Source organism: Papaver somniferum, unplaced genomic scaffold (genome assembly GCF_003573695.1).
Source record: "Papaver somniferum cultivar HN1 unplaced genomic scaffold, ASM357369v1 unplaced-scaffold_117, whole genome shotgun sequence".
NCBI classification, from domain to species: Eukaryota; Viridiplantae; Streptophyta; class Magnoliopsida; order Ranunculales; family Papaveraceae; genus Papaver; species Papaver somniferum.
Window position 1 is genome coordinate 4,896,931 of NW_020620714.1, and position 25,780 is coordinate 4,922,710.

At 36.5% G+C, this 25,780-nt stretch overlaps 1 protein-coding gene and 2 pseudogenes across 1 annotated transcript; all 3 read left to right on the forward strand.

The window, feature by feature from the left end:
* Positions 1-7,569: 7,569 nt before the first annotated feature.
* Positions 7,570-9,800, forward strand: LOC113330193 (hexose carrier protein HEX6-like). Its single transcript, XM_026577039.1, has 3 exons — positions 7,570-7,762; positions 8,058-8,380; positions 8,481-9,800. The coding sequence occupies exons 1-3, from the start codon at positions 7,630-7,632 to the stop codon at positions 9,561-9,563; spliced, it is 1,539 nt and encodes a 512-aa protein (XP_026432824.1). The 5' UTR covers positions 7,570-7,629; the 3' UTR covers positions 9,564-9,800.
* A 446-nt stretch (positions 9,801-10,246) lies between these two features.
* LOC113329676 lies at positions 10,247-17,995 on the forward strand (annotated as a pseudogene).
* Positions 17,996-22,976: 4,981 nt separating this feature from the next.
* On the forward strand, positions 22,977-24,421 carry LOC113329677 (annotated as a pseudogene).
* The last annotated feature ends 1,359 nt before the right edge of the window (positions 24,422-25,780 follow it).

The window sequence follows — 25,780 nt, forward strand, 5'->3', positions numbered from 1 at the left end:
CCCACAAATACTCTCCGGTCTTCTTCAAATCCTTCAACAATTGTAGGTAATGAACATTCACTCTATTTCCCGAGTTATCGGGCATGAATACGGGCCCAATATAATACAACAAATACGCTGTGGCTGTACGCCTAGATCTTGTTTCATCTATCACCTCACATGCCAATTGCTTTTTGAGGGTGTCTCCAAAATTCGTCTTCAAATTATTCAGCAACATCTTCTTTACCTAGGAAATCTCGTTTGGTTTCGAGGGGTCATAACACCGTCCAACATAAACTCCATCTCGATCTCGTCTTTATCCCACCGAAGTGTTTCTTCAACAAGGATGTAAAGATCATTCCAAGACATGTTGTTATCGAAACCTTCATACACAGATTTTCCTTCAAATTCCAAATCAAGAATTTGCTTCACATCGTCCGGTATTATTGTCATCTCTCCAAATGGGAGATGAAACGTATCGGTTTCTGGCCAATATCTTTCCCTGAAGGCAGATACCACAACACTATCATACTCCGATTGGGTATTCAGAACTCCAGGCCCTAATCCGGAACTAACAACTAGAATACGAACATCAGCACATTCTTCACCTAATGGCCAATAACTAGTTCTTTGACGCTTGAGAAATTTGTTCTCCCTTGCATGATCCTTAAAAAAAATACAAACATATTTTGTTAAACTGAGATTAATGAAATATACATAAATACAAAAAAAAAATCGAAATAAATTATAACAATGTGTTAAGAGAAACATACCTTAGTCTCACAGACCTTTGCGGCCCAGGAATTGATATAACCAAATAAGATTTAGGACTTATCTGGTGCCTTGCCCCAAGGTATTTTATTCTTCTTTCGTGGCAACAACAACTCTTTTCCTTTAGGAATATGCAACCCTTTTGGTGCGGGTTCCTTTCTCGACTTCTTTTCTTTAACTGGTTTAGCTGGAGCTTGAGTTGTAGCTACAACAATTTCTTTCCCCTTGTTTTGTACTCTCTCTTCATCATTTGCTTCCTCTTCCTCATCTTCATCACTTACTTCATCTCCCTCCTCTTCATTATTTCCTTCTTCTTCCTCTTCTTCTTCACTAGATTCATCGGGATTTTCTTTCTCTTCTTCATCATCACCTTCTTCACGGTTCTTTTCAACTCCCATCTCTTCAATTTCTTGATAATTAGACTCATCTCCTTCTAATTCAACCCCAGAGTTACCTACATATGGTTCTCTAAGCCTAATCTCAAATTGATTCTTCTTCTTCGCATTCTTGGGGACATATCTATGATCTACCCCTAAATGCTTGTTACCGCGAGGGGTGAGTGTATGATCAATCGGAGTTAAGTTATTCCCTCTCTTATTCTTCACCCTATCAGGATTCCTACACAAGCAATAATTTGAATGAAATCCTAAGGGTTGAACAAAAAAAATATAAACAAATAAACCAAAAAACTGTGACCAAAACAATCGGTTTGTAACTTTACAATCGTAACAAACCGTAGCAAAGATAAGGTGTATAACTGAACAACTATAACGAACCATAGAAAAATTCGGTTGGTAAGTTTCTTATCGGTATCAATCGTAACATTACTTGACACTAGGTTTTCAAACACAGGATAATTTACGGTTAAACATGTAAATATCAACACATGGCGTAACTAACTTACGGTTGATAAATGAACAACAATTATGTACCATACAAAGGAGATATCCAAAATGACAGGGTAAGTTACGGTTGAACATATTATGTACCGTACCTAATATACGGTTGGTAACTAACATACAAATAGGAACCGTAGGAAAGTTTTTAAACATTCAGAGCAACATACGGTTCGTAATTCCGTTTCAACACCAACCGTGACTGAGAAATATTCTCAGACCTAAGAACATACGATTGGTATTTCAGAAAATTTTCAATTGTTACAAAACGTACCAGCATCAAAAGCTTCAGTTACGGTTCAAATAAGAACTAATTTCAACCGTAAGTAACCAAAACTCAGGATATGAAAACTTGATTTTTCACCTAAAACCCTAATTTTTGATAGAAAATGAAATTAAAATGAACAAAGTAAACGGAATCCTAAATGGGTTTCGCAAAACATACCTCATGTAAGTCATTCCAACTAATTTCTCCGGTAGAGGGGTTTGGAATTGAAATTGTTGTTCTTCACCTAATGGAACATTTGCTTAATTAGAATCTCTACAATCTTCGTCAACTTTGTGCTTCTTCATCATCTATAATGTATACTTCAATCAACGATTATTAATTTTGCGAATCGCCGATTAATCGAAGACGATGAAGTTTCGGAATTTGTTTTAACGGAGGTGCTGCTTACGGTTACAATGGAGAAGCAGAGAAGATGAAAGAAAAAAAACTGATTTTGATTCTTCTCATTCATAATTAGGTTTAAATATGATGGAGGAAAATTCTGTCTTTTCAATTTAAAAAGGAGGGACAAATTAGTAAATTTAAAGGAAAAAGGGTAATCTAGTCAATTTACATCCCCTATTGGACATCCCCTAAGCAACTAGAGGGACATTACTATCACACTGCCGCCTCTCTAATAAACCATGCCGCCCCTATAATAAGCTTGATTTTTTTGGTGTCCATTTCACCCATACTAATTTTTACTTGTCAATTAGAACCTTGTTTTAAAAATATTTCGACAAATGACACATTTTCTGTTTAAAATAACTCTTAAAAAGCTTAAAAAAAAACTTTTATTATTGACTTTTGCTCCTGGTATCTAAACGTTTTATTAGTGTGTTTGGATATACTTTACGAGTAACTTTGCAGGTTATAGAAATAAAGAAGTAGGAATTTTGGTTAGGCACACACAATATGAAAGTTACTTATATTTGTAGCAAATATTTATTAATTATATAATTTATAAAACTTATTTATGCTTCTGAAAAATTTCTATCTCTGTTATCCAAACTCCCTTTTAATAACCCCACTATTTGAATTATGATTCTTCACCACGCCACAAAGTGTCGAAGGAAGAAACACATCCAAATATCCGATCCTACCGATTTCAATTGCCGACCGATAGTTATTTTGCTTTGTTCAATAACTTTAGTTGGCAACCCAGCCGGGAAATGACTACGATTTGAGATGGTTTGTGGCTCCATCGGGTTTAGTAAACTGTTTGTTTGTATTGGGTGCAAAAAAAATATCACCTCCACCTCCACTGGCTGTATTGGGCTTGAGTGTGGGAGTGGAGGCAACTGTACAGTCAACGCCAGCGTTGCCTACCACACCTAGCATTCCAGGATAAAAATGGACCCTCCTTCGGCCAGGACAACAGTCCTTGTTCAAATATGGAACATGAGGTGGTGCAATCTTAATGGTTAAGAGGGGAAATGATTTTAAAGTTGTGATTGGTAACGGGCTGAACAGACAATTGACCAAGAGTCCATATTTATTGTCCCATATCTGGACACTAATAACTGTCCCGTTTTTAGAGTTTTACGATAAAAATTGAGTGTTTTTTTTTATCTTGACATCTTGCGTGTGACTTGTGAGTGCGACTCCTTCCAGTATAGTGCAGTACGGGCAGAGTTACTGGCGCCGGTTAAACTGATATTTCATATTTATGGCATTTGATCAAAAAAAAAAGTGTTTTATCTAACTTTTGACAAACTATATATGTTTTTTAATATCAATGTTGCATCGTTGATCGTCCATTCCTTGCAGGGTAAATGTGTGTATTTTCATGTTAACTTATTCATTAGGTCCCTTCTGTACATACATAATTGTATTCAACAAGAAAAAGAAAAGAAATATGTTTGGATTAGAAACTAAGTCTCCAGAATTTCACCAAGAAACATTTCCCTGGTGACTAACTTTTCAAAATTTCTTGCCATACCAACTTGGCATCTTGGATGTCTAATGCATAGTATTAGTAGAGTCATCCATAAAAAAGTATATGTTTCGTATCAATTATTAACCATCTCTATTGCTTAAGGTGCGGAGCCAAGAGTCATGGAAAGGGGTACAAACAAATATTTTAGGAGGTGCAAAGATGTGGAATTAGACTTATTTATAAAAGGAAAGTCCTTAAAGGGTTTAAAATGGGATTTGGAGTCAGCTGGGTGATAGGCACATTTTTTTGTTTTATATAATCTCAATTATATATATTATTAGTGCTCGATTTTATATTTATTATGGCTTTTTATGTTCCTGTAGGTATTTTTGGAGAAATAAGCTTTTGCGGCGAAATTGGCTAAAAAAGTGGTTTTTGCGCTCGTTGGAGAAAATTATTATACGGACTCTCACTTTGGATAAGGGGAGGTCATCTTCTTCATTTGAAATTTGAATTTTGGAGGGAAAATAAGAACAAAATTAGGGTTGAAAAATTGAAGGTGTTCTAGGGAGATTCAATGTCTGAAATAAAATGAGTTTGTTCCTCTTGGCTAAACAGGGCTGGTAATGGTCTTATTTTTGCCCAGAATTGGCTAGACAATCCGCAAGAGATGAATCAAGTTTTATAGTTTTTGGCGGGAAAAATATGCATGCAACTGGCAGAGTTAGGGATTGAATTCGATCGATTTCCAGAGTGATTCAATGGCTGAAATTGATTGGGTTTACTCCTTAGGCCTCAACAGGCCTGGTGAAGTCTTTTGTTTGAACCCAAATTGGCTAGAATAGCCGGTAAAAGAAATAGAAGTCAGGTTTTGCACGGGTCTCTGTATGACTTATTTTTGGAATTCTAGGAAGACTAAAGGCAAGAAACTCTTCCCAAAGATACATATCTATCTAAGGAAGAGTTCGAAATAAGTTGGAAAGCTCAGAGACGCGTGAAACAATTTTGGGAAGAGATTATTGCCGTAACTGCCAAGAAAAGAAAAGAAGAGATTTCGAGAAGTTTTGGGGAGATTAAATCGCTCTGTTGGCTATATATAAGTTTCTGGGAGTTCATAGAAGGGAGTCGAGACTTTGGGGGACCGATCTGAGGGCTTGGTGAAGCTGCAGAGGTGAAAATCAAGAGTTGCAGAGAAGACGTTTGTGCTGCTAAAGAACAACGTCATAGAGTGGTTTACAACGTTTTCTGCTGAAGAACAACGTCGTAGAACACTTCGCAACTTAGAAATAAACCGTTACCTAATCTTTCAAATCCAATACCTTTGTAACAGATTTGCAACAACTATTCCTGTTAGAATTTATTTGTATGGGCAGCTTCCGTAACGGTGGATTCTGTAACAATTATATCTGTTACAGATTCACTTCTTCAATAAAAACACCTATTTGAACCTTGATTAAATATTTTGAGCGTGTTTTTGACATGAGGAGCTAAACCCAACACTGGGATGATGGAGGAATCCCTATTTCACAATCACTTGGTAACTATAATTGATTCTTTATGACTTTTGCACTTGTTTTAATCGATTTATGATTTTTCTTGATTAGTTGTGATTTTGTTTGATGTCGCATGCTGGGTTTTAGGAACTTTTGATGCGTCATGCTTGTGATTTACATCTAATGTTTATAAAATCTACTTTTGGCAAAGAAAAGAGTCAACAAAAGAGCTAGAATTGTTATGAGTCATTATATGAACCAATTGAATGTGATTACTGGTGAAATCTTAAGTCTCAGTACCTCTCGATATTCGTGACAACCTTGTGAATATATTTTTAGTATTTTTATTCTTAGTTCTTAAATCAAACCTTTACACAATCCGAGTTTAACGAACTTTACTACCACTTTCAAAACTACATCACTGGGCAGGAGTGCATGTGCACACCCATGCAATGGGCTGGCTCCGCCCCTGTAATGCTTAACTCCACTATTCCACCATCTATATATGCGCAGGCAGACCAACGACTGATGTTTAGTCCAGTCAGGAATGAGAAGTAAAACATAGCTTACAGTTGACTCCATCATCTCAACTTCCCTATATTGAAGTTTAATTTTACTCGTATGTTCGATTCATTCAATCTCTCATTATTTTCAGGATACATTGAATGGAAAAGTGGTTTATATATAGGAAAGGAAGCTTGACATGAAAATCGAAAGTAAACTTAGTTCATGAATGTGTAACCACTCATACATATTTAGAGGGGGTTTCGACATACTTTCTGAAGCGACCTTTGGATTTCTAAAATTAAAATATTTAGAAACTACGTTTGGAAACAAAATTTGAGAATACCAAAACCAGTTGCCAACTTGTGTTAAAACTTAAAAATAAACATGACCCCTACATCAAGGAGCCTAGCAGAACTGACCTTTTTGGCATTACATGTTGACATATACCCTCCCTAAAAGATAAGTTTTGTATTTTTTCTATCGTACATATGTTTTTGTAGCAGCCTATATGTCTGACTCTTTCACAAACTCAACTAGTCTAATTTCTAATTTTAGGTGAACTATAATGCACATGCAAGTGTCTGCTGCTGGCTTAAGTTGCGGTTGTATTACTATATATATGTAATGTGCATTCCTAACCTGATCTTATTCGATAGTATTATCCGTTTGGGTCCAATTTGTTAGATTACTCTCCATATGCTATATATGATTTTGGATAGAGATGGATAGCCCAAGTCAACTACCAGTTATTTTTATTATCTATTTCAAGGTTGGCTCTCTAATCACACATTAATAATGGGTGACATCAACTAATCAGACTTGCAGGTAATATTCACACACAGTTGCATGTTTATGTATGACTAATGAGCAAGAACACTATTTACATTCAACACCGAACAATTGTAAAAGATACTACTGTATATTAATTAGTGAGTTAGGTAGAATTTTTTTTCTTAAAGATGTTTAAAAACCTCCAACGATAGACTGCCACCTATAATACCCTAAAACTGTATGAATCGTAATAGACAATAATGATGAACTGTTTTAGAAAAATTGGGTCTCATAAGAAAGCAATAAGCTCCATAAATACGCATTCTTGTCGGAGAATAGTTTGGGGGTTTCATTAAGTGATATGTTTGTAAATTTTACCGTTCTATTCGGTGTATTGCGATTTAATAACAATTATATTCCATTGATGGCTTACACCAGATGAATTAGATTAATCCCTCTGAAATCAAACGTTTCGAAAATGATCAAAATAAAAATAAATGAAATCCTGAATGTTTCGAGTTTAGAAACTTAGTCAAATAACAACACCTCTAGTTAGTTGGTGAAGTCATTTTTTATTGAACTGAATGACAAAGAATAGGATCAACATCAAGTTGGCATGGGGTTGGGTTCCAGGGCATTAGTTGGACATGTCCCTTGTATTAAATGGTTGGATAAAATCTTACCATAATTAAATCCATTAACAATACAATAATTCAACAAACCATGCATATAATAGAAAAATTGTAAATGCATGTGGTTGATTTTATGAAAATATCCCCCTTAAATTAGGTGATAATTGAAGGAGAGAATATCTCATTACAATCCAAAAATTGCTAAAATAATTAATGTCCTCCAATATTTATATGATGGTTGCTTCACACTTTGATTCATTTGTCACACCATTAATATTTTAGTTTCTCATTTCACATTGTAGTTTGAAACTAATATGCATATATATTAACATACTTCTTCTTCTTCCTCATTCTTAAATCATCACATTGAACTTTTCTCTTTCTCTCAGTCTCAAACTCTCCATAGCTCTCTGAACTCCGAAGGAATTCAATCATGGCAGGGGGATTTGTAGAGAGTGGGGATGTAAGCAAACAATACAATGGGAGAGTAACACTATTTGTAATCCTTTCATGTATGGTGGCTGGCCTTGGTGGAGTTCTCTTTGGTTATGATATCGGAATTTCAGGTAATTTCTTATGTCAGTTTTTTCGTTTCTTGATATTTTTTGTATTGCAAAGAAATTACAAGTGATTTTCAAGTATTTTTCGTGATAACTTTTGATTATGATCCAGAAAGTTTGATAGTTTTTTCCAGAAGAGTACTCTTTCTGTCCTCTAAAAAATGATACTTTCTCAGAGTTTATTCTATAATAATTTGCATAATTATCTAATTTGCATAACTCAGTACCATTATATTGACATGATCAATGGTAAATTCAATTATTAGACATTTAATTTTACGATTTGGTAATGGAATTTCAGGTGGAGTAACATCAATGCCACCATTTCTAATGAAGTTCTTCCCAAAGGTGTATAGAAGAATGATAGAAGATAAAAACATCAGCAACTACTGCAAATTTGACAGTCAGCTCTTGACTGCATTCACTTCATCTCTATACCTTGCTAGTCTCATAGCTTGTTTCTTTGCATCATATGTCACCAGAATTTATGGCCGTAAGCCCTCGATTATTGTCGGAGGAGCCGCTTTTGTCATCGGATCAGTTTTTGGTGGTGCTGCTGTCAACATTGAAATGCTTATAATAGGTCGTATTTTGCTCGGAATTGGTGTTGGATTTGCAAACCAGGTAATTCTTGCATTACTAGCCCAATAATACACTATGAGATCAGAGTATATACTTCGAGTGAATTTACAGATGCTTAGTTATTTTCTTGCATTTGTCGCAGTCAGTTCCGTTATATCTATCGGAAATGGCACCGGCTAAATACCGAGGTGCAATCAACAACGGGTTTCAATTAAGTACCAACCTAGGAGTTTTATCTGCTAATCTTATTAATTATGGAACTGAAAAGATCAAAGGTAATTATGGTTGGCGACTTTCACTAGCCATGGCTGCATTTCCAGCTTTAATTTTCACAATTGGATCCATTTTCCTCCCCGAAACACCGAACAGTCTGATTCAACGCGGGAGTGATTTTAAGAAGGCAAAGATAGTGTTGCAAAAAGTAAGAGGAACAGATGATGTTCAAGCCGAGCTTGATGATCTTATTGAAGCTAGTTCTGTCTCCAAAACAACAAACCAGAGTCAATTCATAATTTTTGAAAAGAGATATCGGCCTCAGCTCGTTATGGCGGTTGCAATCCCATTCTTTCAACAGGTGACCGGAATTAATGTGATTGCATTTTACGCGCCACTTTTATTCATAACGATTGGGTTTGGAACAAGTGCAGCGCTTCTATCATCAGTACTAATCGGTGTCATTGCAACAACCTTCACAATTGTATCAATGTTTATAGTGGATAGATTTGGACGAAGAGCGTTATTCATAGTCGGAGGCATTCAAATGTTCATGTCTCAGATAATTGTCGGAAGCGTTATGGCAAACAAACTCGGTGATCATACTGCGCTAATGACCAAATCATACGCGTATTTCGTCCTGGTTTTCATATGCGTTTACGTCTGCGGGTATTCATGGTCATGGGGTCCTTTAGGTTGGTTAGTACCTAGTGAAATATTTCCATTAGAGATACGATCAGCTGGACAGACAATTGTTGTTTCAACTGGTATGATATTCACTTTCATTATTGCTCAGACATTTTTGACAATGCTCTGTCATCTGAAAGCTGGGATATTCTTCTTCTTTGGTGGTTGGGTATTTATAATGACAGTGTTCGTGTATTTCTTCTTGCCGGAAACTAAAGGCATACCGATTGAACAGATGGTGAGGGTTTGGAGAGAACATTGGTTTTGGAAGAGATTTGTGGGGGATGTGAAAATTGAAGATGGGGAGGAACTCAGAACTCCATAAGATTGTTAGTATTGATTTAGTAGTATGGATTTGTGAAGTGAGGTTTCATATGTAAGAAAATTTTAGATTTTTGTTTTTTTGATTGATTTAGAGTTTGATTCATGTAAATTATATTTTGTTGAAATCATTAAATTTTCATTTTTGACTTTGTTTAACCATATTTTCATTTTCTAATCCCGTGGAGCAACCTAACAGTGCTCACGGTGATTTAATGTATTTGGGTCGCTAAACCAACAAGTTGACTAGTCAAACCCTTAAAATCTTGACTTTTCATAAATTTGCCGCTCCGTGAGCCATTTCGGGGAAACCGTCGACCTATTGTCAGAGACACACGTACGGTTTAAACCGAATCATCCGTCCTCCTGTCACACACACGCAGCAACCGACGGAGCTAAGGAGAAAGACCCTTGTACCATATTTTCCATATTTCACAGCATTCTAGAATGTTAGTATGTTACATTAATTTTTTTTCCCATATTTCATTGCATTCTAAAATAGGAAAATAATAATATTCTCTTAAGTTAACACTGAAGTTGCTTTTAATTTAGCACTTTGATTTATTTCTTAATTTAACTTAAATTTAGATATACATATTCACTTGCTTCTTCCTTGTTAAATCATCACTTAAACCTACATCTCTCTCTACAGTCTCAGCAGGATCCTTAGAAGGAATATATACAGTCATGGATGGGGGAATTGTAGAGAGCGGTAATGCAGAAAGACAATACAATGGGAGGGTAACAGTATTTGTGATCCTTTCGTGTATGATGGCTGGTCTTGGTGGGATTCTCTTTGGTTATGATATCGGAATTTCAGGTTTGCTATATACACTTTTGTTTTAGTTCCATTTTTTTTCTTCTTATTTTTATGCTTCTCAATAAGAATTATCAGTTGAATCATAAACTCCGATGAAGATCTGTCGAAGTGCTTTTAAATTTATTATTGTTGGATCACAAACTCATTGCATTGGGATTAATTATGGGATTCAGGTGGAGTATCATCAATGGCGCCGTTCCTGATGAAGTTCTTCCCAGATGTGTATAAAAGGATGCTACAAGATAAAAACATCAGCAACTACTGCAAATTTGACAGTCAGCAATTGACTGCATTCACATCAGTTCTATACTTATTTGGTCTTTTTGCTTGTTGGCCCGTCTCATTCATCACAAGAGTTGGTGGTCGCAAATGCTCAATTGTCTCTGGCGGTGCCTTTTATCTCACGGGAGCAGTTTTTTGTGCCGCCTCTCAAAATCTTACCATGCTTATAACGGGTCGTGCTTGGCTAGGTATAGGTGTCGCATATGCTAACCAGGTAATTATTGCAGCCTTACCCGATTGTGGGCATGCACGAGGCATATAGATGCATGGTATAAATATCTTAATTTGCACTTTTTTTTTTTTTTTTTTGCAGTCAGTCCCTTTGTATCTCTCAGAGATGGCACCGGCTAAATACCGAGGAGCAATTAACAACGGTTTCCAGTTATGTACCAACCTAGAGTTTTATTGGCTAATTTCGTAAACTTTGGAACCCAAAAGATTAAAGGTAATTATGGTTGGCGAATTTCACTTGCCATGGCTGCAGTTCCAGCATTAATCTTCACAATTGGATCCATTTTCCTCCCCGACACACCAAATAGTTTGATTAAACGTGGGAATGATATTAACAAAGCAAAGATGGTGTTGCAAAAAGTAAGAGGAACTGCTGATGTTCAGGCAGAGCTGGATGATTTTGTCAAAGCTAAGTCTGCCTCTAAAACTGGAAACCGGAGTTGTTGCAGAATTTTTGGGAATAGATATCGACCTCAGCTCGTTATGGCGATTGTAATCCCATTCTTCCAACAAGTTACAGGAATAAATGTCGTTGCATTCTATGCCCCACTGTTGTTCATAACAATCGGTTTCGGAACAAGTGCAGCTTTACTCTCCGCCGCACTAATTAGTGTAATAGCAACAGTATTCACCTAGTATCGATGTTTATAGTCGATAAAGTTGGAAGAAGAAAGCTGTTCATAGTTGGAGGCATTCAAATGTTCATATCCCAAATGATAATTGGAGGAGTCATGGCATATAAACTTGGTGATCATACTGCATTAATGAGCAAAGGATACGCTGGACTGGTATTGCTTTTCGTTTGCAGTTACGTCTGTGGTTATTCGTTGTCATGGGGTCCTTTAGCCTGGTTAGTCCCAAGTGAAATCTTCCCGTTAGAGATTCGAGCAGCTGGACAGACAATTGTTGTTTCAGTTGGCATGTTTTTCACTATCATCATTGCTCAGATATTTTTGACAATGCTTTGTTATCTGAAAGCTTGGATATTCTTCTTCTTTGGTGGTTGGGTATTTGTCATGACAGTGTTTGTGTATTGCTTCTTACCGGAAACTAAAGGCATACCGATTGAGCAGATGGCCAAGTTTTGGAGAGAACATTGGTTTTGGAAGAGATTTGTGGGAGATGAAAATAGATTTGAAGATGGAGCTGGTCTTAGAACTCAAGGATGATTTGCATTAGCATACGTTTAGCATTTCCATATATTTTAACGAAGTATATCTTCTTGTAATTTGTGTTCTTTGTTTTTTTTTTTTTTCCAGAGATAGATCAGATTTTAAATTTTTACGTTAATTCATTAATATATTTTAGTTTCCGGAATTTGATTTATCGGCATTGCCAGTTGACATGAACGTATTTCAAGTTGTTAGTACTAACATTAAAAGTGACACAATGTCATCCCCATCTGCTTTGGCTTCCTTTTTTAGGTTATCCATGAGGTTCGCTGATAGGTTAACACGACCACTTGTTCAATTAATATTAGAATTGCGTCGCTGGAACTTAAGTTGTTAAACTTACAACTAGTTGATGTAATATTCTCTATCCAATAAAAATTAATAAATGAAGAAAAAAAAACACGAATATAAAGAAAATCATCGGAGATGAGTGAATGTGAATCATTGAAACTATTACTTCGAATCATGCAAATGAACCTTCTTTTAGAAAAAAAAAAAAAAGGTTAGGTAATTATACCTATAAATAGGTCGAGGTTTTTAGCACTTGCACCATTCTAATGAAGAGTCGTCAACTGTGCTTGTCTTTTTGTGCACAATGTTTGAGATCAGTCGTCACGTTGATTAGAAAATCGCCCAGGGAGACTTTGTAGAAAACAAAGATAGACTGGTATCAGGATTTTTATGTTTTCTTTTTAAACAAAATAGTGGGTGAAACCATTTAGAAAAGGATAATGATAGGTTCAATTAAGACAACTCTGCCATTTAAACAATAAATAAAATTATAAACTGGGTCAATAAGTAGTTCTATTATATCTTCCCAGGAGAGCGTGATGTTAGACCAGTACTGAAAGTCTCCAAGTTCCTACACAGGTTCCTTGCTGCTTTGGTCTAGTTTGTATTTTGAATACAAGGGAACATTTGTTTAGTGAGTTTTTCCTTGGTTCCTGTATTGTTTGTTGTTTGCCTTGTTAAATGAATTGGGATTTTTCATGGATTTCTGGTAGGAAAATTGACAGTAAAACAGGATGAAGAAAAGAATATTGTATTAGGGTTCAAGGCTCTAATGACAGATTCTTTTCGAAAATTATTCGACCCTTTCTCAATTGAATTGGCGAGTACAAACAGGTCAATGAATATCGCCGTCAGGATACTTGAAGACCCACAACAGTGTTGGATTCAAAGCTTGTACGACCTTGATCCAACCAAGAACACACTGGTTTTGTTTCTGATGATGCTTGTAAGAAAGAAAACAGAGAGAGTTGAGATGTTATTTGAATGTGAGCGACAAGGTTGAGAATATTAACAAGTTTTCTTATTGAAAAGCTTGGATTACAAAATGGTTTCCCTGTGACTAAATAGGGAGAGACATAAAACAAATCTACGCGTAATTAATTTCTTTCCTAACTAATCAAATATGTAACCATATATACATTATATACAATAACTGTATATATCTCCTAATACTCCATCTCAAGTTGGAGCATGGAGATCACGAATGCCCAACTTGCGAAGAAGTAGCTCAAACTGAGGACATCCAAGAGCTTTGGTGAAAATGTCTGCAAGCTGGGCGGTTGTGCGAACATGAGAAGTAATAACATCTCCGGACTGAACTTGATCGCGTACATAATGACAATCAATCTCAATATGCTTGGTGCGCTCATGAAAAACATGATTAGCAGCAATATGAAGCGCGGATTGACCATCACAATATAGACGCATAGGATGAGAATGAAAAACACCTAGAGATTTCAACAATGCCTTTAGCCATGTGAGTTCACTACAAGTATGAGCCATGGAATAGTACTCGGCCTCAGCAGAAGAACGAGATACGGTATGTTGCTTCTTTGTCTTCCAAGATATATGTGAGCCTCCCAAAAAAATAAAGTAACCAGTAAGTGAACGACGAGTAAGAGGGCATGAGGCCCAATCAGAGTCACAATAAGCAGTAAGCTGAAGAGCACTATCCTTGTGTAAAACAATCCCTTGACCCGGATGACCCTTTAGATAACGAAGAACTCAAATAGCAGCTTCCCAGTGAGACACCCGAGAAGACTGTATAAATTGAGCCAAAACATGCACCGAGTAACACAATTCAAGACGAGTTATGGTCAAATATATCAAACGTCCAATAAGCCGACGATACTGGGATGAATCAGAATACAGAGGTCCATCATCTAGAGCTAAACGATGATGTTGATCAATGGGTGAAGAAGCTGGTTTGGCTCCAAGAAGTCCAGTCTCAGACAAAATATCTAAGGTGTATTTCCGTTGAGATAAAAACATACCATCAGTTCCTCGAGACATTTCAATACCAAGAAAATACTTGAGATGGCCCAGATCTTTCATATGAAAGAAACGACATAAGTATGCTTTAAAAGCAGTAATAGCAGCGGAATTGTTCCCAGCAATAATTAAATCATCCACATAAACAAGTACGTTAATAGAATTCTCACCTCGTCGCAGGGTAAATAAAGAATAATCAGCATAAGATTGTACAAATCCAAAAGTCTTAAGAGCACCTGCAAGCTTAGCAAACCAATTACGAGGAGCTTGACGAAGACCATACATAGATTTATGGAGGCGACTCACTTTACCAGGAGAATTAGTCGAATATCCTGGAGGAAGTTGCATATATACTTCCTCTTCAAGATCCCCATGTAGAAAAGCATTGTGAACATCCATTTGATGTAACTCCCAATCACGAGCAACTGCGACTGCTAAAAATGTTCTAACTGAAACCATTTTAGCTACGGGAGCAAACGTTTCATGATAATCCACACCTTCCACTTGTCTATTACCAAGGATAACCAAGCGAGCTTTATATCGCTCGATAGTACCATCAAAATTATATTTAATTTTGTAAACCCATTAAAAACCAATAGCCTTCTTGCCTGGGGGAAGATCCGTAATAGATACATGCCATTTTTATCAAGAGCACTAATCTCCTTAGACATACCTACACGCCAAATGAGAAGACGAACAACTTCAGCATAACTCGTAGGTTCTTTAAGAGTAGTAATCGCCGCCAAAAAATAAGTATGATTAGCAGAAAAATTTGCATAAGCCACATAATTATTTATGGGATAAAGCATACCTGAGGACGTTGACGAGTGAGGAGTGGAGGAGGCGGGGTCTATTGCTTTGATAGTGTTACATATATAATCTTTTAACTGAGTATTAGGTACCCGATTCCGAACACTTCGTCGAACTGCCTTCTCAGAACTATCAACGGTAGCATCATTTTCCTTAGCAGGTGATAAAGCTGCATCAGAAGTATAACCAATTCTTTCCCTAACAGATGTCGTATTCTGTTGGAACCCAGAGGAGACAAAATCATCACTTTCTCTTAAAACTAAAGATGATCCAGTGACTGTTCGACTTTTGTCACTTCCTGTGACTGTTCGACTTCTGTCGCTATGAAACATATCACGTGAATTACTGCCTGGAGCAGTAGTCTTGTCACTACTGGACAAAATCTGTACATCGTTGCTCACTTGACTTCTGTCACTACTAGAATAACCTACATCACTGCCTGGAGCAGTACTGCTATCAATACTGGACAAGATCTGCACAGAAGTGTCTGGAACACACTGCACGGGACACCTGCTGACTTCCTGTCCAACACCAGTTATAGTTATCTCTCCTGGAACACTCTGACTGTTAACATCTGATGAGACAAAACTGTTTGACATTTCCTGTGTACCGATCACAAGAGTACCATCTGTCCGTTTCTTTAAATTAACTGCTGGCATAGGAATACTATCTGAAACTGTCTGCAAATCCGAATGTAATATGTTACTCCCCCTATCTACGAAATCTGACTGTTTCGTAGGGAGCTCCAACTCAACTTGGCATTCTTCATCATTATTAGCATTCGAAGAAACAACATCCGAAGAAACATCAGCGTAAGGAAAATTATTTTCAAAGAAAACCACATCACATGATATAAAGAATTTTTTTCATTTCCAAATCAAATAACCCCCAACCCTTTTCTCCACAAGGATAACCAACAAAAATACATCTTCGACTTCGTGAATTAAACTTATTACGATCACGAGGGACAAGACTAGCATAGCACAAACATCCAAATACTCTAATATGATTATAAATAGGAGGCTTCTTATGTAACAATTCATATGGAGTTCTCCCATTGAGTAATAAGGGAGCAGGCGTGCGATTAATAATATGAACAACACTTAAAATACACTCACCCAAAAACCAAAGAGGCAACTTGGATTGAAATCGTAAAGCACGCGCCACGTTCAATATATGACGATGTTTGCGTTCAACTCGCCCATTTAGCTGTGGTGTTTCCACACATGAAGTTTGAAATTCTATACCCTGTTCAATGAAGAAAGGAATTAATGGAAGAAATTATGTACCATTATCACTGCGCACCTTCTTAACTTGTCTACAAATTGTGTCTTCTCCATAACACAAAAGTTCCGAAAATTTTGCACCACCTCAGTTTTATGTGCCATCAAATAAACCCAAACACGGTGAAAGCAATCGTCTACAATGGTAAGAAAATAATGTGCACCACAATAAGATGGAGTACGATAAGGACCCCATACATCACAATGAACTAAATTGAAGAAGTCATCCACTTTATTCACTGACCGGAAAAGTAGTCCGAGTTTGTTTAGCTTTAAAGAAAATATCACATGGTTCGTTAATAAATTTCCGGCAATCAACTTTATTCATACCCGGAAGTAAAGAAGCAACCTTATTAGACGCGTGACCTAAACGTCTATGCCACAAACAATAATCTTCTCCAGCAGATACTCGATTTACAGTAATCTTTGCTCCACTGTGGAAGATATAGACCCCATCTCGTTCCTCACCCACACCAATCAGCGTCCTCGTAATGCGGTCATGTATCACACACAACTAATCAGTCAAAGTGACAATACATTTAATATCTTTAATTAAGAATGCTAAGGAAATCAAATTGCATTGAAGATCAGGAACGTATAAAACATGATATAATCTCATATTATCTCCAAATGCCACAGTTCCTTCACATGGAGCAATTGTATATGTACCGTTCGGAAGTTTTACGAAAGAAAAACTTATTTGATATGTTTCATACAACAATTCTTTACTTCCTGTCATATGCCTTGAAGCCCCTGTATCAAGTATCCATTTACTAGAAAGGTTTTCCTTCAAACCCTCCTTATTAGAAGAATTAGGCATATTCACAGTAGGTTCCCACTGTGCATCATTGAGAGTATTAGCGAGTGGTACTCGATCTTGTGATGAAAGATATCTTCCAACTGAATTTGCATCAGTATTCATAAATGCGTTATTAACAAAAACGGGTTCATCTTGTTGACAATTATCACCAATCAATTTCATCGGGAAAATCATCATACCCGTATAATTCGAAAAATATAAGTAATTGAAGTTTATTTCGATTCTGGCTCAGATGCCATGAAGTGACAAGGTTGGGAATATTAATCGAAGTTTTCTTATTGAAAAGCTTGGATTACAAAATGGTTTCCCTGTGACTAAATAGGGAGAGATACAAAACAAATCTATGCGTAATTAATCTCTTTCCTAACTAATCAAATATGTAACCATATATACATTATATACAATAAATGTATATATCTCCTAATAGAATGGAAAACAAGTCTCCTATTTAAATAGGAAATCACACCCTTTGGAGATGACTCTTCATCTCTTTAGGAATTTTTTCAGAGTGAACAGGCGTGTCTCTTCCTTCAATGCGTCCATTGGTGAAACGAGATTTCTGTTCAGTTTTTCTAACTGATAATAGAAACCCTAGAACAGAAAATTTCCAACATGGATATTTACTAGTAATATAATTCAAGGGTTTGTTGAAAATATCCAACATGGTATTTACTGGTTCAGAAAATTTCGAACCCCAGGAACAACCTAAATACCTATAACTCAAGGGTTTTTTGAAAATATCCAACATGGTATTTACTGGTTCTAATAAGAAAAAATTTCAACTGCGCGCTTCATTCTCATGTGAATGTTTATTAGAAATGAAAACTGATCCGTGCCAAAACGAGCACAACCCAACCCAGTACGTTAAAATTTGAGCAAGCCCAGCACAACAGGTGAGTTTATAATGACAGGGCATTTGCTCATGGAGATCACAATCCAGAGCAGAATGAAGATTATGTATTAGAAAGAATGATAGACCATAAAGAAGCTAATTATCCCGGCATATTAGTTTTGTGAGTTGTGCTGGGCTAGATTAAACGGAACAGTAGCACAACTCGATTGGTGGCATGGGCAACCACGTGGAACAGCACAATACGGCATGTTAAAAAAGCACGCCATAATATGCATAAAACACTATAAAATACATCACATCTTGTGTATATATTTCATAATGAAAAATTACTGCATTTACTCGAGAGATCTACAAACGACGAAAATCTCTCTTTTCCATGCCCCTATTTTGATGAGCAGAAACTAAATTTCTAATTTTCTGTTGAGTTATAGTTTGAGTAATTCTTAACACCCATCAAAAGATTGATGCAAATAAATGAATTTTTGTTCTACATCCTCGATCTATATATCTTCGTTTAGTTCTGGTCATTGAATCAAATGAAACTTTGATGAATAGCTAATAGATTTTTTTCTTCCGGTCATTCTTTTCGACCCTAGTCTATTAATAACTTGTTATTATAGGCAATCATTGACATCTGATCATCGTTATATCGACTTTTTTTTATAACAACTCATAAATACCTAGATATTTGAAAAATATTTACTATAAAAAACAGAAAATAAATATGCTCAACCCAACACAGCACGACGTAACACGTCTATTTTTCCGGCACAACACAACACATCACGGCACGCTTTAATCTCCTGTACATCACAACAAAACATACAACACACTAAACAGGTGACTTCGTTGGCTCAATTGTGCTATGCCTGCATGTTTTACACCCTTGTTGTTTGTTCATCATACGCAAAATGCTGCCAAATGATTCCATAACATAATTGCATTTATTTATTTTTAGACAACAAAATACTTGGATATTGTAAAAATTTCTTAATTATTTTCATATTGATTAATGTGAATTTCGGATAACTCTTTAGTTTTTTATATTTATTTAAAGTATGTTGGTGTACTGACATGAACATTTGAATTCAAGTCGTTGGTATTGACATCAGAAGGGGGCAAACATCCGTATTTCAGAAACAAAAATACTGAAAACACGAAAATAAAGGTCGAACAGCATCATGGGAGAGAAAATGTGAATTATACAAATTTTTATATCGAGTCATGCAAATGAAACTACCTACAAAAAAAAAAGGAAGTTAGATAAATAGACCAGAGTTGGTCACTTGCACCATTTAAACAAAGAGTCGTCTAGTTAACTATGTTTGTGCTTCTGTGCATTATATTTGAGATTCATATTACAACATCGATTTTTACATTCATCAAGTAAAACAATGAGACATTAAGAAAAACTAATTTAGGTTTGCATCATACAAGGTAAGTGTAATTGTAATGACTCTTAAGCTTGTCAATGTTATTAAACCAGTCAAGAGACAGTTTATCCATTAATGAATTGTCTAACTAAATATGATTTTTTATTATGAAAACTGATCAAATAGTAAGCTGCAGGAGACGACACTAGCATGATTAGATAGATTTCGAAATTTTTTACGGAGTGGACTACTCAAACGCGTCAATCGGATATCAGGGGAAAAAGATATTATTTATTTAGTGAAAAGGATAAAATCATTCACTAGTACAAATAAACCCTTTTGCCACGCCAGATTGGCGTGTTCATAGGGGTTCTGACACGCCACTTTGGTTTGGACTTGGCGTGGCTTCTGCTTGCGTGGTTTTAGGTAAAATGACGTGGTTTTAGGTAGCTTATAGCCACGCCTGCCATGCGTGTCTATTTCTGAATGAAATAGACACACCAGAGCCATATAGGCGTTGCTATTTAGTGTCCCAAAAACTTAAGTACTGGTACTCTATAGACACACGATTTATTGTTTTGGCGTGGCTATTTGGTTCACTATAGACACGTAAATTGCTTTTGGCGTGGCTATTTTATTTACTATAGACACGCAAATTGATTTTAGGCGTGGCTATTTGGTTCACTTTAGACACGTAAATTGCTTTTCGGCGTAGCCATTGGTTATCCGATAGACACGGCATATAGGTTTAACGTGGTCATATGTTATGTTTTAGCCACGCCAATTTCACTTACCTTCATCCACGTGGATGTATTAGGAACCGTTGAATACCATCCACAGGTAACGTTGTGAGTCGGTCATTGGATATCCTATAGACACGCCCCATAGAGCGTTGCTATATGTGATTTTTAGCCACGCCAATTTCCAATTACCTTGATCCACGTGACCAAATTAGGAATCATTGGATCTCATTTAAGATGATGCAATATTGACCGTTAAATTATATCCATCCTTCACCGTCCACATGTAATGTTGTGAGCCGTTCATTGGATATCCTATAGACACGCTCCATATAGCGTGGCTATATGTGATATTTAGCCACGCCAATTTACATTTACCTTGATCCACGTGGCCGTATTAGGAATCGTTGGATCTCATTTAAGATGATGCAATATTGACCGTTCAATTATATGCATCCTTCACTGTCCACATGTAACGTTGTGAGCCGTTCATTGGATATCCTATAGACACCCCCCAAGAGCGTGGCTATATGTGATATTTATCCACGCCAATTTACAATTACCTTGATACACATGGTCGTATTAGGAATCGTTGGATCTCATTTTAGATGATGCGATATTGACCGTTAAATTATATGCATCCTACACCGTCCACATGTAACGTTGTGAGCCGTTCATTGAAGAACCTATAGACACGCCATATAGTGTCGCTATATGTGATATTTTGTCATGCCAATTTACAATTACCTTCATCTACGTGGCTGTATTAGGAACCATTGGATCTCGTTTAAGATGATGCAATATTGACCGTTCAGATATAATGTTGACTGTCCACATGTAACATTGGGAGCCGTTCATCAGAGAACCTATAGACACGCCATATAGCGTGGCTTTATATGATATTTAGCCACGCCAATTTATATCTGCTTAATGTGTCTTTATGTTATGTTTAGCCACGCCAATTAATTTCGAAGCATGTGTATTACGCGTGTGACGCCTCTAAGCCATTCAGATATGACGCATCTAAACCATCCACCTGGCACTATCCAAATTCTCTTATACTTTATAAATTGTGATTAAATCTAAAATTCATATATGCCAAAAATTCATATTATTATTAAAAACACAGTAAAAAATGTTGATCTCTGGTCTAACAGTTTGCAAAAAAAAACAATATTAAAGAGAATTTATCCAATCATCGGTTTTTCTTCAACTTTTTTGATGGTGGTGTCTCTGCATGCAATGCATCAGGTTGTGACATTCTCGACACGCCAAACCTTGTCTTCCTATGTTGCCCATGTGAAAGTTGGTATGCCTTCTGCACAGTTGGTGCATGTAACCTTCTCTGCGCCTTTTTAGTCTTCTGAGAAAGCTTTTCAGAGGCTGCATGCATGACTCCCCGGATGTGGATTGACTGCTAGGTGCTCCTCATTCAGTTTATCACTGTCCAATTTCTTCTCAAAATCTAAAACTGGTTCTGGTTGCTTATGAGGTTTTCCATGCTGTGGAGTTTCCTGCAGCAAGAGATTAAATGTATTATATATATATATATATATATATATATATATATATATATATTCTAAATCCGAGGAGAATTTGTCTGTCATGTGAATTCTCAACAAAAGACAGACAAAAGTCATTTTTCCAACAATGTAATAAAGAGATATTTACGCCTACCTGTTGAGCTGAGCCGACTCACTGAGTTCCATCCCAGTCAATTCTTTGGCTCACTTATAATTCATCCCGAGCCATTAAACCTTGCGGATCTTCACGCCAAACTGTGGGCTTAAGCAAAACTCTCCTCCTGGACTTGGCATTGGCATTTTACACTATCTCCTGGGCTCGATCTCTTACACCCATTCTTGCTTAGCTAGTTCCACAATCCAGAGGAATGATCTAGAAGGTTCCAGAATATGACCTGGAAAATATTATTTATGATTGAGGAGGCATGCAGGGAAAATAAAAGCAATTTATGCCAGGAGGAATAGGGGGCATATAAAGACGTTTCACTTGAGTAAAACGGAAATTCGCACCATATAAATACGGGGGTTCACAACCCCAAAAGGTATGCATTCTTCCACACAAAATCTCCTGTGAAAAACTCTGTCTAACATTAGCATCGGAGGGTTTTTTGCAGGTACCTCCTACTCTGTTCAATTGGAGATTAAAGCAGCGGATCGATCTTCGATAAAATCATCATCAAATTCGTGTTTGGGGTAGACGTAATTTTACCATTCAAACAGATGTAAGAAAAATGAAGTATGGACTTAGCTATGCATTAGATGAAATTCTAACTTTAGTAGATGAATGTCACTCCTATGGAGTTCTTCTAAATCCTGGAGATGAATGAAAATAAGAACAGAAAGATTCGGATTCCACTTCCTGCCAAAAGAGCAAAAGAAACTGTGGAGGAAAAGATGATGATTGTACCCCTTATTTTGGTCCCCATCTGGCTCATGGTCAAATTCCAGTTAGGGGAAACTACTCAGGAATCATAGATCAAAGAAGAAGAGAGGAGAAGGGAAGAAAAAAAGGGATGAAGAAAACTAGCCGTTGGAGGGAGGAGAAAACTTGCCAAGGGTGGTCAAATAATTTACGATTAGGCTTGATTAGCTGAAAGGTGACTAAAAACTGATGTATGTTTGTAGGTTTATCCTTTTTACTCTATTCAGAGAAACTAGTTGTTGAGGAAATCATTTCAAGGCATACAAAATGATTCATGAGAGTCCGAGACCTTTGAGAAAACGAACATGTCAAATCTGACAGTATGTATAACTTTCCAACTGAACTGAATCAAAGACCTAGGTTCCTTCGTCCAGTAAAATCGGATTTTAGGTCTCAGTAACTCAGTTCTGGTTTGTTTCTTAATTTACGATTTCTTGTCTTTTTTAGTCCTAGTACTATTTGGAATTCTTGAATCCTATATTTGGAATTCTTGAATCCTATATAAGAAGGCATAGTACTATAGACTAGAAAAACACAATTCTCCAACTATTATTTGATTATTATAAGTTGGTTTCTTGTGGAAGCGATTTATTAGATGCAATGAGAAAACAACAAGAAGAGCAGATGAAAATGATATTATCATCAGTAAGTTTAAACAATTCGATATCATCTCAACTGATAACCAAAACGCTATTAGTGATCATCACTTTGCTTCCTTGTCTGCTTCTCCAAATAACCAAAAAGTTATGAAAGAATGGAAGATTCTAGATAAAGAACTTCCTCATGATTCGAAATATGTTAGGGTTTAGGAAGCAAGAACCGATTTACTGCGAGCTGTAATCATAGGACCAGCAGGTACATCTTATCACGACGGTTTATTCTTCTTCGACATTCAATTTCCTACCGATTACCCTAATTCACCACCATCAGTTCACTACCGTTCTTTCGGTATCAGATTAAACCCTAATTTATATCCCGACGGTAAAGTTTGTTTAAGCCTTTTAAATACCTGGCAAGGGATAAGACTGAAAGTTGGAATCCATCTCAATCAAATGTATTGCAAGTTTTAGTGTCTTTGCAGGCGTTAGTACTCAGTGCAAATCCTTATTTCAATGAACCTCTTGTTACATAGTTCGGCACCAGCAAGACTTCGAGTTCATGGAAGACGCCATCTATGCATTATGATGAACAAGCGTTTATGTTAAGTTTAAGAACAATTTTTCGCCTTCTCAGAACACCACCCGAGCATTTTGAAGATTTTGTTGCTCAGCATTTTCGTGAACGCGATAAAATTATTTTAGCTGCATGTAAGGCTTACATGAGTGGGAGGCTAAGAATCGGGGAGGATCTAACACAGATTATAAATCAACCAAGCACAACGACGACTCCAGTTAGTGTAATGAGGAAGGTTCGATTTCTGGAACCCATGGAGCAAATATACCCAATGCTTGTTAAGGCGTTTCTGAATAATGGATCTTCTGGATTGGATGAGTATCTTGGACACTATAATCTGGAAGATATTGTCGAAGCGGACGATGATAAAAATTTACAGGCTTTTACTGAGCCTAATACTTGGTGCTGCTTAGTTTGTTTGCTTTTTTTCTGCGGCATTTAGTAGGAATTGGATTCTTTTTTAAGTTTATTTTTTCGCCTTCACCAAGGGGATTGATTTGATTGACCAAAGCAGAAACTGTTTCTTACAAATTGTTTATCATGCATATGTAGGAGTATGAGTTGTGCATTGCAGTAGAAGTCCAATTTTATGAATGATTTCCGGATTTAATTTGGGCCTTTTCAATTTAATTTGCGCAAGACACCGTGGCTTGCTGATTCCACTTGATAGCATCTGCAAACAAGTAACAATATACTGTAGCAAAACTAATCAACATCCCGTTTAATGCAAATAGAAGTCACCAAAAACTGACCAACACACAAATTACTTTTATTCAGTTGCAAATTTTCAGACTGACATGAACCAGGATTCAAAATGAAATTTACGAAAGAAACAACCATATCAAGATTAGACTCTACTAGTCTTATTGTTATTCACATTTGCCCGATAAAATCCAATAGAACTACATCTTGGCGGTTGTGTAAGCATGCGAGCGAAGACGTGGCTTTGCATGAGCAAGCAAAGGATTAATTAGACACCCCATGAAACAAACATATGTGGAGAGATAGAAAACCTCAAACCTAGAATCCCATTGTTTCTCAGATTTCTCTATCATTTTCCGATCAAATCTCTTGATATTTTGTGCGTTTTCTTCCTCTTCTTGTCCTCTACAAGTATGAGGTAAATTTTTTGGGTTTTGGTTCGATTTTGGAGGATATATTTGCTTCTTCAATCATCCATGGATGGAGTTGATTCAAGTTTGGAATTGACTAATTTTCCTCCTTCGAAATTGATGTTGGTTTACAACTTGCCAAGAGAGTTTGATGTTAGACCAGTACTGAAAGCCACTCAAGTTCCTATACAAGTTGCTTGCGTCAGTCAAATTTTTTAATTTTGAATGTAAGGGAAAACTTGTTTAATGAGTTGCGTTCTCCCTAATTTTAAGTTCCTGTGTTGTCTGTGGTTTGCGTTGTTAAATGACTGGGTTTTTTCATTTGTACAGTGGACTTGTGGTATTTACTGGTTCTCGTAAGAAAATTTCAATTGCATGCACATTCTCATGTGAACGTTTGTGCAGCATATGCAAACTAGCAGTTGATTTCACTTATAACACAATTACATTTTATTTTCTTTATTTTTGTTAAAGTATGTTGGTCTCGACATGAACGTTTGAACCCAAGTTGTTGGTATTAATATTGGAAGTGGGAAAAATCCGTAGTAAAAAATCAGAAAGAAGGAAAACACAAAAAATAAGAGCATCATGGGAGATGAGTGAACGTGAATCATACACACTTTTATTTCGAGTCATGCAAATGAAACTAACTACCTTCAAGAAAAAGTTCAGTAAATAGATCGGAATTGTGCAGTTGCACAATTCAGACAAAGAGTCGTCTAGTTAACAGTGCTTGTGTTTTTGTGCACAATATTGAGATCAAATTAGAAAATCAATTATACGTTGCTCAACAAAAAAATGAGATTTTGGAGAAAACGAAGTTA